The sequence below is a fragment of the Heptranchias perlo genome, chromosome 28 (assembly GCF_035084215.1).
Source record: "Heptranchias perlo isolate sHepPer1 chromosome 28, sHepPer1.hap1, whole genome shotgun sequence".
NCBI classification, from domain to species: domain Eukaryota; kingdom Metazoa; phylum Chordata; class Chondrichthyes; order Hexanchiformes; family Hexanchidae; genus Heptranchias; species Heptranchias perlo.
The window spans coordinates 7,529,049-7,543,148 of NC_090352.1; the positions used below are offsets into that span (position 1 = coordinate 7,529,049).

Below are 14,100 nucleotides of genomic sequence, written 5' to 3' on the forward strand. Positions count from 1 at the left end.
CATTCTTCCTATCAAAATGTATCATTTCACACTTCTCTATATCCAGCAGACTGTTTAATTACTACTGGCACAGTAGAGGTCACAAAACAAATTGCCTGCACTATTAGCTTGGACTTTGATCACCCTTATGTTTGAAATTTAATTAAACTTACAAAATGATGCACCATATCTCATTTTTATAATTGTATTTTTGAATAATTCAGTTTCCAGAAAATCAGGGCTTAAAGGGTTAAGGGCCAGTTGCCGTTTGTGTGGTGATCAGGTAAGAACATGTTTGAAATGCAGCGACCTCAGTGCTGCCCCCTGGTGACTTTGCTGACAACTGGAAAGGGCAGCCAAGTTGATATTTTTAAAGGTGCAGTGCTTCTAATGATTGCAATGGGCTGCACTGAAAGCTCTGCCACTAATACGAACATACGAATTAAGAGCAGGAGTTGGCCATTCGGCCCTTCAAGCCTGCTCTGCCATTTGATAAGATCATGGCTGATCTGATTGTGACCTCAACCCTACTTTCCCGTCTGCCTACTATAACCTTTGACTCCCTTGTTAATCAGGAATCTATCTAACTCAGCCTTAAAAATATTCAATGACCCTGCCTCCACCGCTCTCTGGGGAAGGGAGTTCCACAGACTCACGACCCTCAGAGAAAAAAATTCTCCTCATCTCCGTCTTAAATGGGAGACCCTTTATTTTTAAACTGTGGCCCCTAGTTCTAGTCTCTCCCACAAGGTGAAACATCCTCTCAGCATCTACCCCTTCCAGTCCCCTCAGGATCTTATATGTTTCAATAAGATCACCTCCCATTCTTCTAAACTCCAATGTATACAGGCCCAACTTGTCCATCCTTTCCTCATAAGATAACCCCCTCATCCCTGGAATCAGTCCAGTGAACCTTCTCTGAACTGCCTCTAAAGCAATTATGTCCTTTCTTAAATAAGGAGACCAAAACTGCACACACTATTCTAGATGTGGTCTCACCAATGCCATGTAGAACTGTAGCAAAACATCTCTACTTTTATATCCCATTCCCCTTGCAATAAATGACAACATTCCATTTGCCTTCCTAATCACTTGCTGTACCTGCATACTAACTTTTGGTGATTCATGTACCAGGACACCCAGATCCCTCTGTACCAGAGTTCTGCAATCTCTCTCCATTTAAATAATATACTGCTTCTCTATTCCTCCTGCCAAAGTGGACAAGTTCACATTTTCCCACATTATACTCCATTTGCCAAATTTTTGCCCACTCACTTAACCTATCTATATCCCTTTGCAGACCCGTTATGTCCTCTTCACAACTTACTTTCCTACCTACCTTTGTCTCATTAGCAAATTTAGCAACCATACATTCGGTCCCTTCATCCAAGTCATTGATATAGATTGTAAATGGTTGAGGCCCAAGCACTGATCCCTGTGGCACTCCACTCGTTACATCTTGCCAACCTGAAAATGACCCATTTATGCCTACTCTCTGTTTCCTGTTAGCTAACTAACCAATCCTTTATCCATGCTAATATGTTACCCCCTACACCATGAGCTCTTACTTTGTGTAGTAGCCTTTGATTTGGCACCTTGTCAAATGCCTTCTGGAAATCCAAGTGCACCACATCCACAGGATCCCCTTTATCCACGTTGCTTGTTACTTCCTCAAAGAACTCTAATAAATTAGTCAATTCGATTTCCCTCTCACAAAGCCGAAATCTGCCACTATGGCCTCTGTCAAAGCTGCAACAGGTTTTATTCATCTTGTAAGGTGTTTCTCCATTTTTTAGTCTTAATTAAAAAGTTACAATAAAATAATTTGTGGCTCCACACGCAGTTAGTGGCAGGAACACACTGCAGGGTAAAGTGGTTCGATTACTGGACTAGTAATCCAGAGGCCTGGACTAATAATCTGGAGAAGATGAGTTCAAATCCCACTACAGCAGTTTGAGAATTCAAATTCAGTTTAAAAACTGGTATCAGTAAAAAAAGTGACCATGAAGCTTTCAGATTGTTGTAAAAACCCAACTGGTTCATTAATGTCCTTTAGAGAAGGAAACCTGCCGTCCTTATCTGGTCTGGCCTATATGTGACTCCAGTCCCACACCAATGTGCTTGACTCTTAACTTCCCTCTGAAGAGGTCTAGCACGACCCTCAAACTGTTACAAGGAATCAGACTGCAACAGCTCAAGAAGAAGGCTATCACTTTCTCAAGGACAATTAGGGATGGGCAATAAATTCTGGCGACGCCCACATCCCCAAGAATGAATAAATCAGCACATCATTGTGCAACTGCCCATTGGAAATGGTTCTGTTAGCAAACCCGGAGACATTCTCTTGCTAGATGCTTTGTCCTGGTAGCAGCACCCTTAAATCTGCATTTGTAGTACGATAGTGGATTTAATATAGATTAGGTTCATTCACATTGAACTCATTCGCCTTACTCAATTCTGAAAAAGAGACATGCACAGTTTGCCCAGAAGTTAGTTGATTCAGGAGCACAGAGAAAGTCCAAATAAAAAGTTACGATTAATAATTCTCTATGTGCAGTTTCACCTCGCTTGATGTTTCTCTCCTGTTGCAGCTCTTGCCCAACCATGTTTGCCGGGAATATTGGTTTACAGCCTCTGTGCACTGCATCAGTTTATTGTGGCAGAAAATTGAAGCAGCCACAGAGTGCACACAAATTCGGAGACAGTGGGACAGTTGTGCTGTGCAGCATTTAATCCTGGCATAGTTGTAAATTGACACAATTCTACCGCAGGACTGCTAGATACCGCAGGGATTCCTGTGAGTGCAGGAAAACAGCACTTAAAATCCACTCTGCTCAGAGACAGCCCTCCGCCCCATCGAAACCACAAGCCCTGGTCAGTCTCCCCTTGGTGAATGGGAGGACTCCACTTCAGGAGCAATGGGCTGTGCACACAGTCTGAAGGTAGCGGTTTTTCAGTACAAATTGACAGTGAATAACAATCAGTCAGGAAACATTTCCGAACATAGCAAAAACTGCAAAATGTTCCCACCTTTCTTCCCCCCCCCCCCACCACACACCCAAATATTCTCCCCTCTTCTCCTGAAGGCTGGAGTGCCAAACAGTGCCATGGGTTACCCTCTGGCACTTTACCCAAGTGCCCATGATTCACGTGTAGGCCTTGACAGCAGCGCCAGTAAATTCCCCGGTGATTCTCCCGATCTCCTGCCGTAACTTTGACCGTCCATACGCCATTTCTCCGAGGTTTCCACCGAACTTTCGCCGGGAGAACAGGAAGAACCCCCACCCCCCGTGGAAATTCTACCCCCGATTATCCGTTGGGCTATTCAACTGTAGGACCATCAAAGTCCTGTCCTCATCCAACACTCACACACACACTCACACACACTCACACACTCACACTCACACACTCACACTCACACACTCACACTCACACACTCACACTCACACACTCACACACTCACACTCACACACTCACACTCACACACTCACACTCACACACTCACACACTCACACACTCACACACACACACTCACACACACACACTCACACACACACACTCACACACACACACTCACACACACACACTCACACACACACACACACTCACACACACTCACACACACTCACACACACTCACACACACTCACACACACTCACACACACTCACACACACACACTTCAGCAGAAATTAAGAAGACTTGCATTTATACAGCGCTTTTCATGACCTCAGCTCGTTCCAAAGAGCTTTACAGCTAATGAGGTAGTCTTTGAAGCATAGTCACTGTTGTAATGTAGGAAATGTGGCAGCCAATTTGAGCACCGCAAGGTCGCACAAACAGCAATGTGATAATGACCAGGTAATCTGTTTTTTGCCGATGCTGGTTGAGGGATAAATATTTGCCAAGACACCGGGGAGAACTGGAAGAATTTTCCCTGTTGTAACCCAAACCGAGGTGGGACCAAGTCCTGGCACCCTGGCTGAGATGAGCTAAAGGCACAGCCTCGGGGACTTAATCTGGGACCTTCTAATCTGTGTGGTTTAGTCACTCACTGTGTAACCCTGCTCAACGGCCTTGTTTCTAAGCTTTAAAGCTTGTTCGTTTTTGACGTTGCACAGGAGCAACCCAAGAACATTCTGATATAAAAAAATATTTAAAATCAAGCAGTCCTGTTAACTGAAGTTTTGTTGCTATTTACACCTCCTCTGGACCCACCTTTTGTTTCTTTACTTGTCCCATTTTGCCTTGCACCATCGTCCCTTTTGTCATTTAATCACTCCTGCCCTCCACCCTATCACAGACCTTCCCTCTTGTTCTTTCCTCTCCACTTTCCCCACCCTCCCGTTTCCCTCGCTCTGTATTTGCTTAAAAACTGTTAATCCCTAACATCTTACACTTCTGATGAACGGTCATCGGCCTGAAACGTTAACTCTGTTTCTCTCTCTACAGATGCTGCCTGACCTGCTGAGCATTTTCCAACATTTTCTGTTTCCATTTCAGCTTTCCAGCATCTGCAGCTTTTCGCTTAGGTTTTGTTGCGTTATTGTTTATCGTCCTAACCACAGTCACCTCAATACACAAACTCTTTGTTTCCAATCAGCACAATACACATTGACCACTATCGACCTTACAACATATAACCCTACAACTGTAAGACTAATAATAGGATATATTGCACATTGTAGTATTTTAGGTACACACATCAGAACTTCATCCTAGCGGTCAGGGGCTGTTCAGATCACTCAAGCATGCGTATATAAAACAAATTGCTGGTTGTCAGTCAGTTACAAAACAGTAACAATACAAGTGAGTCCGCCAGACAATGTCAAACCACAAGAGTGAAGCTTTGGTTTCTTTTGAACATCAACAGAACGACGAGACTGAATTGCTGCCAAATATTTCTAATTCTTCGCACTGCACGTGTTTTCCTTTAAGAGGCTTTGTGTTTTCTGTCATGCAGCAGACATGCCGGTGATGTGACAGAGGTGAAAGGGCAAAATTCTGATGCAGGGTCTCACCCCAATGCATTCTTTTTAGGTGCTGACTGACCTGCTCTGTATTCCCAGCACTTTCTGTTCCTGTTTCACTGGGAACCCTTTTATCTTTTATACCAAATGTATCTGTCCCATAATATGCTACAAATAGCCAATGTGATTCAGGAAATGGGGATTATTAACACACAGTTAAATACTTTTGAAATGGGTTTAACTAATAAAATACCACCCCCCCCCCCCAAAAAAAAAGCTGCCATTATTGACTGAATCTTGCTGTGGTCTTGTGCTAGCCATGAATGTCCCAGTGTGTCTGACACTGTTAACCTGGGCTGACTGAAGGTTATTAAAATGCAGACCAGGTAAAGCATTGGTTTTGCTATTTCAATGTGTGGAGTCAGACAGCTCGAAACTCTCTCATATTTTCCCTCCCTTCCTGAATCATTTGGGTAGATTTCAGTCTGTGGTGTCTGGGAGTGAAATATCACCTGGTTGGGGGGGGGGGGGAAATTTAGGCAGGGAGGATTGATTTTGCTTCCATTAATTTAAATAGAGGGGAAAGGGGTTGGGATCCATCATGGGCCTGCCTGATTTCCCGTTCTGCCCATGCTCACCTTCCAGATTTAAATGAGGGATAGGGCCTCAGAATCAGGGGGGGGGGGGGGGGGGGGGGGGGGGAGGGCTTGTTCACCGCCAAAATGGTCCCGCGCCCAGGGGTCAAAGTTGAGTCCATTGGATGGTAATAAAGAATGGGAGTCTTGGCTGAATTTCCTTTCCCAAGCCCAGGCCAGGTGTAGTGCCCCCTACTGTCACTGCACAGATCAGCTACCTCTGTGCAGACTACTACAACAATAACTTGCATTTATATAGCGTCTTTAACATAGTAAAACGTCCCAAGGCGCTTCTCAGGAGTGATTATCAAACAAAATTTGACACCAAGCCACAAGGAGATATTAGGACAGGTGACCAAAAGCTTAGTCAAAGGGGTAGGTTTTAAGGAGTGTCTTAAAAGGAAGCCTCGTTCACATCGTTCACCTGACGAAGGAGGAAGCCTCCGAAAGCTTGTGAATTTAAAATAAAATTGCTGGACTATAACTTGGTGTTGTAAAATTGTTTACAATTGTCAACCCCAGTCCATCACCGGCATCTCCACATCTTAAAAGGAAGAGGTAGAGAGACAGAGAGGTTTAGGAAGGGAATTCCAGAGCTTAGGGCCTAGGCAGCTGAAGGCACGGCCGCCAATGGTGGAGCGATTAAAATCGGGGATGTGCAAGGGGCCAGAATTGGAGGAGTGCAGAGATCTCAGAGGGTTGTAGGGCTGGAGGAGGTTACAGAGATGGGGAGGGGTGAGGCCATGGAGAGATTTGAAAACAAGGATGAGAATTTTAAAATCGAGGCGTTTCTGGACTGGGAACCAATGGAATGCACCCTGAATTTACTAACTGAACTCCACATTTCAAACTTTCCCGAATGTGGACAGCATCATTTTATCAGTCATCCAATGTGTTTTTTTTTTAAAAAAGCCTTACTGCTGTTCCTCAGACCCCTTCTGTTTTTCTCTCCGGCCCAATATACCAGCAAGGTATCTGTAAAATGTTTATTAAACATAACCATTCTACAGACCATCGTTAGTTTCACTGACTGTGGGAGGATAAAAAATTCACCCGTGTGCGAATCAAAAGTGCTGGTTATGACCATACAGGGAGATAGGCGATAGCAGTAATACTTGTCTTGGCAGGACTTGTACACAGTCCTCAGTGTAAAGGGGGCCAGGGTAATTGTATAACCAAAGGCAACAATTCGTATTCAGATAAACGGGAAATGTACAGCCAGAAATGGTCAGCCTGAACTAGCAAAGGGCGTGTGTTATATGCAGTTCTACAGACCAAGATTTGCTCTCTGTTTACTTCTGGAGGTGTGGTGCCTTTTTTTTAAACCGAACGTATCCGGCGCTAGGACACAAGTGGAGATTGCAATGAGACAGAATCCCAGATTTGTACAAAAAGGATCGCTTCTGGGCTGTCAGACATAAGGAACTGCTGCTCAGAAAAGTTTTAAAAATATATATATTTACAAGAAGACAACCGACAGACTGCATTTAATTTGTTAAAACATCAGTAATCAGACGATAAACAGCCGATAGGGCTGGATTTCCCAGTTGATCACAGAAGCTTGAACCTGTTTTTGTTAAAAAAAATACACACACATAGAATTCAGCTCAGTAAAAAGGTACATACCACTGTTGCTTTTAGTTGAAGATCTTTGTTCCCGGAAGTCCCCTCGAGTTTCTGGTCCACGGGTACACACGGGGTAGAGGTAAATAAGAGAAAAACTACACAAAGTTTCTCCAAAGTTAGGAACCGCTGGAGTGAACTTTCCAAACTCATCCTGGCGCTCCAGCCAAGAAATGTCTGTTCACCAAAGGAGTCAATTTATTTCTAGGCGGTTCAGTTGTTCAGGGGAGATGTGTGCAGTCATTTCTATGAGAAAGGACACCCTTGAAGAGCACCTTTTGAAAAATATCATCCACTCTCTTAAAGATCACCTGGAACCCTGTTTCTCCCTTTAGTAACTCTGGGATTGACTCTTTAAGCACTCAGAATGCCTGTGGTGTGTGTTTTGGCTGCGGGGAGACTGTAATCAGAAAGAATAAGAACCAACAGCATTTATTAGCACCACCCATCAGCCTGCCGGCTAACGGAGACCGTAAGAACCGCCCAGTCTGCATTTAAAAGGGCAATGCTTCAGTATTTTTTGTGTTTGTGTGACATTACAACAGGATGCAACTCATTTGGACCGCAGTTATACTGCACATTGCAATCTGAGGCTGGTGCACTTTTGAGTGTGCAGTGATCACGCAGTTACACTGCTGCTCATAGATTTTTTTTTACCAGTGATTCCAGTTCCCAGTGCTTGGAGGGAGGCAACCTCATTCCTACACACATCAGAACAAATCATGCATTGAGTGAAAACTGAAGGAAGAAACTTTTATTTTCTCCAGCACTACAGCCCTCCGAGATCTCTGCATTCCTGCAATTCTGGTCCCTTGTACATCCCCAACTCCCTCCGCCCCAACATTGGCGGCTGTGCCTTCAGCAGCCTAGGCCCTGAACTGTGGAATTCCCTCCCTAAACCTCTCCACCTCCTTTAAGACGCTCCTTAAAACCTACCTCTTTGACTAAGTGTTTGGTCACCCTGTCCGAATATCTCCTTATGTGGCTCAGTGTCAATTTTTGTCTGATTAAGTTCCTGTGAAGCGCCTTGGGACATTTTACTACGTTAAAGGTGCCATATAAATGCAAATAGTTGTTGTTTAAGGAAAAACTTTAACTTGCAGTAGGAGCAGTAGTAGGCCATGCAGTCCCTTGAGCCTGCTCCACCATTCAATCAGATCATGGCTTATCTTTGAACTCAATTCCACTTTCCTGCCCGATCCCCGGTGCTGATGCTATCTCATTCTGATAACATGATATAGCGCATTTATCCTACATCAAGCTGAATTCCTGAACTCAAGGATACTGAAATTATACTGTGAATTTGGATTCCTCCCTCACCAAACTAGCTGTCACAGTTTCACTCCTGCTACTGTAGAGTGCGCTATGGAGTCAGATTACCGATCTGATTCTGGAGTTATACTGACAAACTTTGCAGCAATGTAAAAATGATGGTATAACTGCGGCCAAGGACAGTAATGTCACAAAAAAGCTGATTCTGGTGTTTGAAAAACTTGTGTTAGGACACAGTTGGAGGTCAGGCACCTTTACGTTTAGTGCTTCTGTAGTTGAGTTCACGGGAAGTCGAAACCATGACCCCACCTCCATGAAAATGTAGCTCTACGATTCAGTCATCCGATTAAGAGAGGCGAATTTTGCAAAGTAAACACAGGAAATCAGAGCACGGATATTGATGACCTGCAACCCAAACTACCAAAGCACTAAATGCAACAGTGCTCACAAAAGCGCTGGAGCCAATGTGCAACATAGGCTCCAGCAATCCAGTAAAATCATTCTCCCTCTCATTTTTATTTAAGGACAGGCTATGTGGTAAGACTCCTCAAAGACTTACAAGTGTAAAGAAATATAAGTCAATGTTTAAAATATTGTTCACCTCCTCCTAAGCTTTGTGAACTTCACTATTTCAGTATAAAGTTTTCCAATCCTTCAGTATATTCCTACTTCCCCATCTTTGCTGACAGAAAATATATCAGAATGTATTGCTTCTATATAATTTACCTTGTGTTATCTCTCATTCCATTCACTCTGTTCATCATCTGTGGAGACATTGCTAGGAACGAACACATATTTGTGCACTATTAATCCCTCGGTGTAAAACCCTGGTCACTATAGATCTGCAGTAGAATGTATAACACATGGTTTCACTGGGCAGCGTGCTGAACTTAACTGGCGGCCGGGGGGGGGGGGGGGGAAATCGTCTAGAACGAGGGGTCACTTTCTCAGGATATGGGGTAGGACATTTAGGGCTGAGATGAGGATAAATTTCTTCACTCAAGAGGGTGCTGAACCTGTGGAATTCTCTACCACAGAGGCTGTGGAGACCAAGTCACTAAATATATTTAAGGAGCTAGATAGGTTTCTAGATGCAAAAGGCAACATGGGCTATGGGGAAGAGAGCAGGAATATGGTATTGAGATAGAGGATCAGCCATTATCATAGTGAATGGCAGAGCAGGCTCAAAGGGCTGAATAGCCTACTCCTGCTCCTACTTTCCATGTTATCAATGGGAAGAGTCAGTAACTGGAGAAAAGTGGTTGTATCTCAGTGGAGAGGATCTCCTTATATTCCTATGCTCATTACAGCCCAAAGTGTAATGGAATTGTACCTGCTGATGTAACGTAGGCTTGTTGGCTTTTATTATTTTCCTACAGCTTCAACTCTCGTTTGAATGTGTCCGTGATTTAACAATTTCATGGTCTAATTTTTTTTGGGGGTGAGGGGAGGAAGAGAAAGAAGTGGGAGGAGGAGGTTCTACTCCTCAAAACTACCTCCCAACAGGCAGGTCCCTTTCGCTGCTGTTTAGACAGGACAGCCTGCAGACCTCTCCACAAATGTCACTGCTTCTTATCAATGCCAAGAGGGAAGTGTACCACGTGCTGCTTCATATTTCTAGCACACAAACTGGAAAACTGTGTTTGTAAATTTTCCAATACGAGGCTATCTTTGTCTTCAGTGGCTTGTATTTCCAAAGTCACTATACTCCATCTGATACCAGAAAGACAATACAGCAACAGAAACAAACCACTGCAACATAATTTGCAGACTTTAGTTAATGCTTAACAACCACAACCTTGTGACTCGGGCAAGGGTGCTAAGCAGTAGCACCCTCATTGCTAAGTCAGAAGGTTGTGGGTTCAAGCCCCACTCCAGACACTTGAACACAAAATCTAAGTTAACACTTCAGTGCAATACTGAGTGCTGCACTTGTTGGAGGTGCTACCTTTCAGATAAGGCATTACACCGAGGCCCCGTCTTTCCCGTTCCAGGTAGATGTAGAAGATCCCATAGAGCTACTGGAAGAGCAGGGGAAGTGTCCTGGTATCTCTCAACCACCACCACCAAAACAGATTATCTGGTCATTTCTCTCATTGCGGTTTGCAAATTGGCTGCCATGTTTTTCTACATAACTGACTGCTTTGAAAGTAATTTATTTGTTGTGTAGCATTTTGGGATGTCCCAAGAACAAAGGCGCTATATAAATTCACTCTTTTTAAAAGAGTTTAATGAGGAACATAAACCAATTGGGAATTCAACCACTAGAGAAAAGGAAGGCAAAAGCAGATCAGCTTTAGATCAGGTTTCTTTTCCCCCCACCCAATTTTCTCCCATCCTCTCTTGAAGGCATTGACCCCTTGCTGGAGTAGAGGACAACTGCCACTTGGGGAAACACTTGTACTTCAAATCTTGGTACAAATCTTAACAGTGAGCATCAGTGGGCTAAAAATACATTACAGTCAAACCAATCCTATCCTCACCCAACAAATGCATATCCACACTTGCAGAGAGAGATCACTGGATAGCAGTCAGGTGCAGGACCCCTGGCTACTTTTCCCCTCTTGCACATGAGAATTTAAGTCAATCATAACACCTTAAGGCCACCCCAACTGAGAACTCAGCACAGACTTGAATTTGAACTTGAGGCCTTCCTGGTCACTCGGACTAAGGTACTTAATGGACAAATTTGCTGAGCCACCAGAGAAGCCAAAAGTATTTTTCACTAATCTATGAAGAGTAACACCTGTTCAAACTGGGGTGTTGTATAATTTGTTTAGTGCATTTACAATTAATTGTACATGATCTGAATAAGAATCGCTTCCAAAACATTACTGCTGCTCCTATTTTAATTTCACACCTTACACCCCACCCACCATCTCAGGTAATCACTCAAGCCATTTGACTCATTGTGCTGCTTCCCATCATACGTTACTAGCATCTCAACCACTTAACCATCTCCTGCTTTTCTTTTAAACACTTCACAAGTGATTCTACCCATACCTTTTTTTTCTCTCCCCCTTCCCATCACTGATCCTGTTTAAATGCTGTTCATTTCAGTTCTGATGAGGTTATACACAAAACATTAATCTATCTTCACTCCACAGATGCTCTATATTTCCAGCATTTTCCCATTAACAGGCAGCATTACTTAGTTAAATAACTAATATTGCCATCATATTTTTCATGACTATTTAACTTTTCCTTTACCCTGACAGCTGTTATAAAAGTGTATTTAAATTTTGAAAGTTCACATGAAAATGTATAACAGTAAGACAAAAGCTATTGAGAAAGGAATGGTCATGGATGAAAAGTCTTTCCCTGGAGAATCCCACCCTCAGGAAAGTTCTAACTCAAGTCTCACACGTGAGATTCTTGTGACAATTACTAGGGAAGAGTAGCTGTTGCCTTGATCACTGTTTTTATCTTGAGTACCCTCATTTAAAAAGTACCTGGGATGTGCACCTGAAGTGCCGTGACCTACAAGGCTACGGACCAAGTGCTGGAAAATGGGATTAGGCTGGGTGGCTCATTTTTGGCCAGTGCAGACATGAGGGGCCAAATGGCCTCCTTCTGTGCCTTAAATTTTCCATGATTTTCCAGGTGGGCTGCAACCAAGGCTAAAGAGCCCCACCCAGCCTTTACGATGGGGGGGCTACCCACACCCTTTGGGCACAAGTACCCCAAGCTGGATGTTGACCCAGTATTCAGAGCCAGCTGCTGTGGCTATCTGGAGTAAACCAAAAACCAACCCTTCTGCCTCAGAAGTTATGGTCGCTACATACGGACGCGAGTACCCAGCTAGATGTCAACCCAATATTTAAGAGACTATATTCTAGTCTGCACTCGCCGGAGCGGTCTGGAGTAGGGCGCGAACCCCTTCACCTTCTGACTCAGAAGCAGGAATGCTACCAAAAGATTCACTCCATACAGCACAATACTACCCATAATTTGACGTTGGTGTAAAGCTGGAAGTGTCACTTGAGAAGTCGGATGGCAGGGTTGGAGCATGAAAGAGAAACGCTACACTGGTTGCTCACGAGGCTGCAGTGAAGGTTAAACTTAGAGGTAGCATAAAAAGACAACTGGTTATTCATTTAACCAAGACAATACCTGGCTTTAGAGTGTGCAATACTGACAAAAAAAATGTTTGCTCAGCCTTAAAATCTCTTGTGGGCATAAAATTCATCAGCAATGTAGAAGAGTGCAGGTCCCACTTTCTGGACTGGAATTAATAGTGCTTTTACTGTTTGTAAATCAGAGCACTTCCAAGTTCTGGAACATACTAATATTTCACATTTTACTGCTGTTTCTGGATTGCTGATGCAGAACCATTGCTGCATTCCAAAAGTGTGAGATGTGCTGAGACATTTAGACTTGACAAAATACTATATAAATCCAAGTATTATAATCTTCAACTTAAAGTACAAATATGAGGTGACCTACAGAAAGAGCAAAATAGAGCTTCCTAGACACAATCATTGGTGGCCTGCAAAACATAAGCCAACTTCTTACTGCTCATGGGTCAGCAGTATAAACAGGCTATGAGGCTGTAGGGAGTCTCAACTTTAAAAGTAGTGATTTTATTCAAACACTACTTTAAAATATTTAATTGCCAAATCTAGTTAGCACCTTGCTATGTTAAAAAGGTGGAAGTTTGATTGGAAAAAAGGGAGGTTCTTTAAGCTGAACTGGAACAAAAATAGTCATTTGTAAAACATTATAGTGCAAAACAGCACACACCTAGTACTATGCAGAATTATACACTGCAGATAAAAGAAACAAAAATGGGGATAGTCTCGAGGAACCAGGCTCAGTCCATGGCTCTATTTATACTCCTACGCCCCTTACTTTCAGTCCACTTCAGGATGGCTGAGTCATTTCCCCAGGATTTACCACTGACTTCAATCAGTTTGTGCACGAGGGGTATTCCATTGCCTATAGAAAGCATTAAGTTATTCAGGTCGAATGCACAAAGGATCTTTTATACCATCCTGCTGAACCTAAAGTAAATCGGAGGGGGAAAAGAGGTGGGCTTTTTGATCCCTAGTCTGATGGGCGTCATTAACACCCTCCTGTTTACACTGGTACAGTTTTAGCATTCTATTGCAATTTAAAAAGATCCAGAGCTGGAATGCAAATATCATCCAGTTTTAATCTCAAATTGAGGGAGGGGAGGCCTGGCAACATCCAAATCTCTAAAGAGGTCGTGGGCTTTGTAAAATATTTCACTACCTTACATTAACTCAAAACTTGGGTAGGGCTTGGAGGCATTTCAAGCTTTCCAAAACTAGCTTCACAAAAAAAAAAGCAATCTAGACATATAAATTACTGTTCAATTCCTGCTGTGGAAATTGTATGATCATCCACAATGACTAATCGGAGATTCCTGGGGATCCGAGTCAGGAATAGAAGAGTACAATAAGCAATGGCACCTCTTGCCTCAAGATTGCTTTGTGGAACTCTCCAAAACTGAATAAGTTGTTAAGGCTAGTTATGCACAGCAGCAAAAAGCTTAATAAAGACAGCAAAGCTGTAAACATTGGTTTATTTGTGTGAATGGTGTAGAAATAATTGAACCTGATTTTTGAAATAATTGACAATTGAAGCTGGAGGGATCTGA

General features: G+C 43.2%; 1 protein-coding gene across 1 annotated transcript in view; it reads right to left on the minus strand.

The window, feature by feature from the left end:
* The window catches only part of mmp28 (matrix metallopeptidase 28), a 102,890-nt gene extending 95,272 nt beyond the window's left edge, over positions 1–7,618 (minus strand). Inside the window, exon 1 of the mRNA XM_068007986.1 lies at positions 7,209–7,618. Within this exon, the coding sequence (XP_067864087.1) occupies positions 7,209–7,358 (150 nt within the window). The 5' untranslated portion in view covers positions 7,359–7,618. The remainder of the gene's footprint in view (positions 1–7,208) is intronic.
* Positions 7,619–14,100: the final 6,482 nt, after the last annotated feature.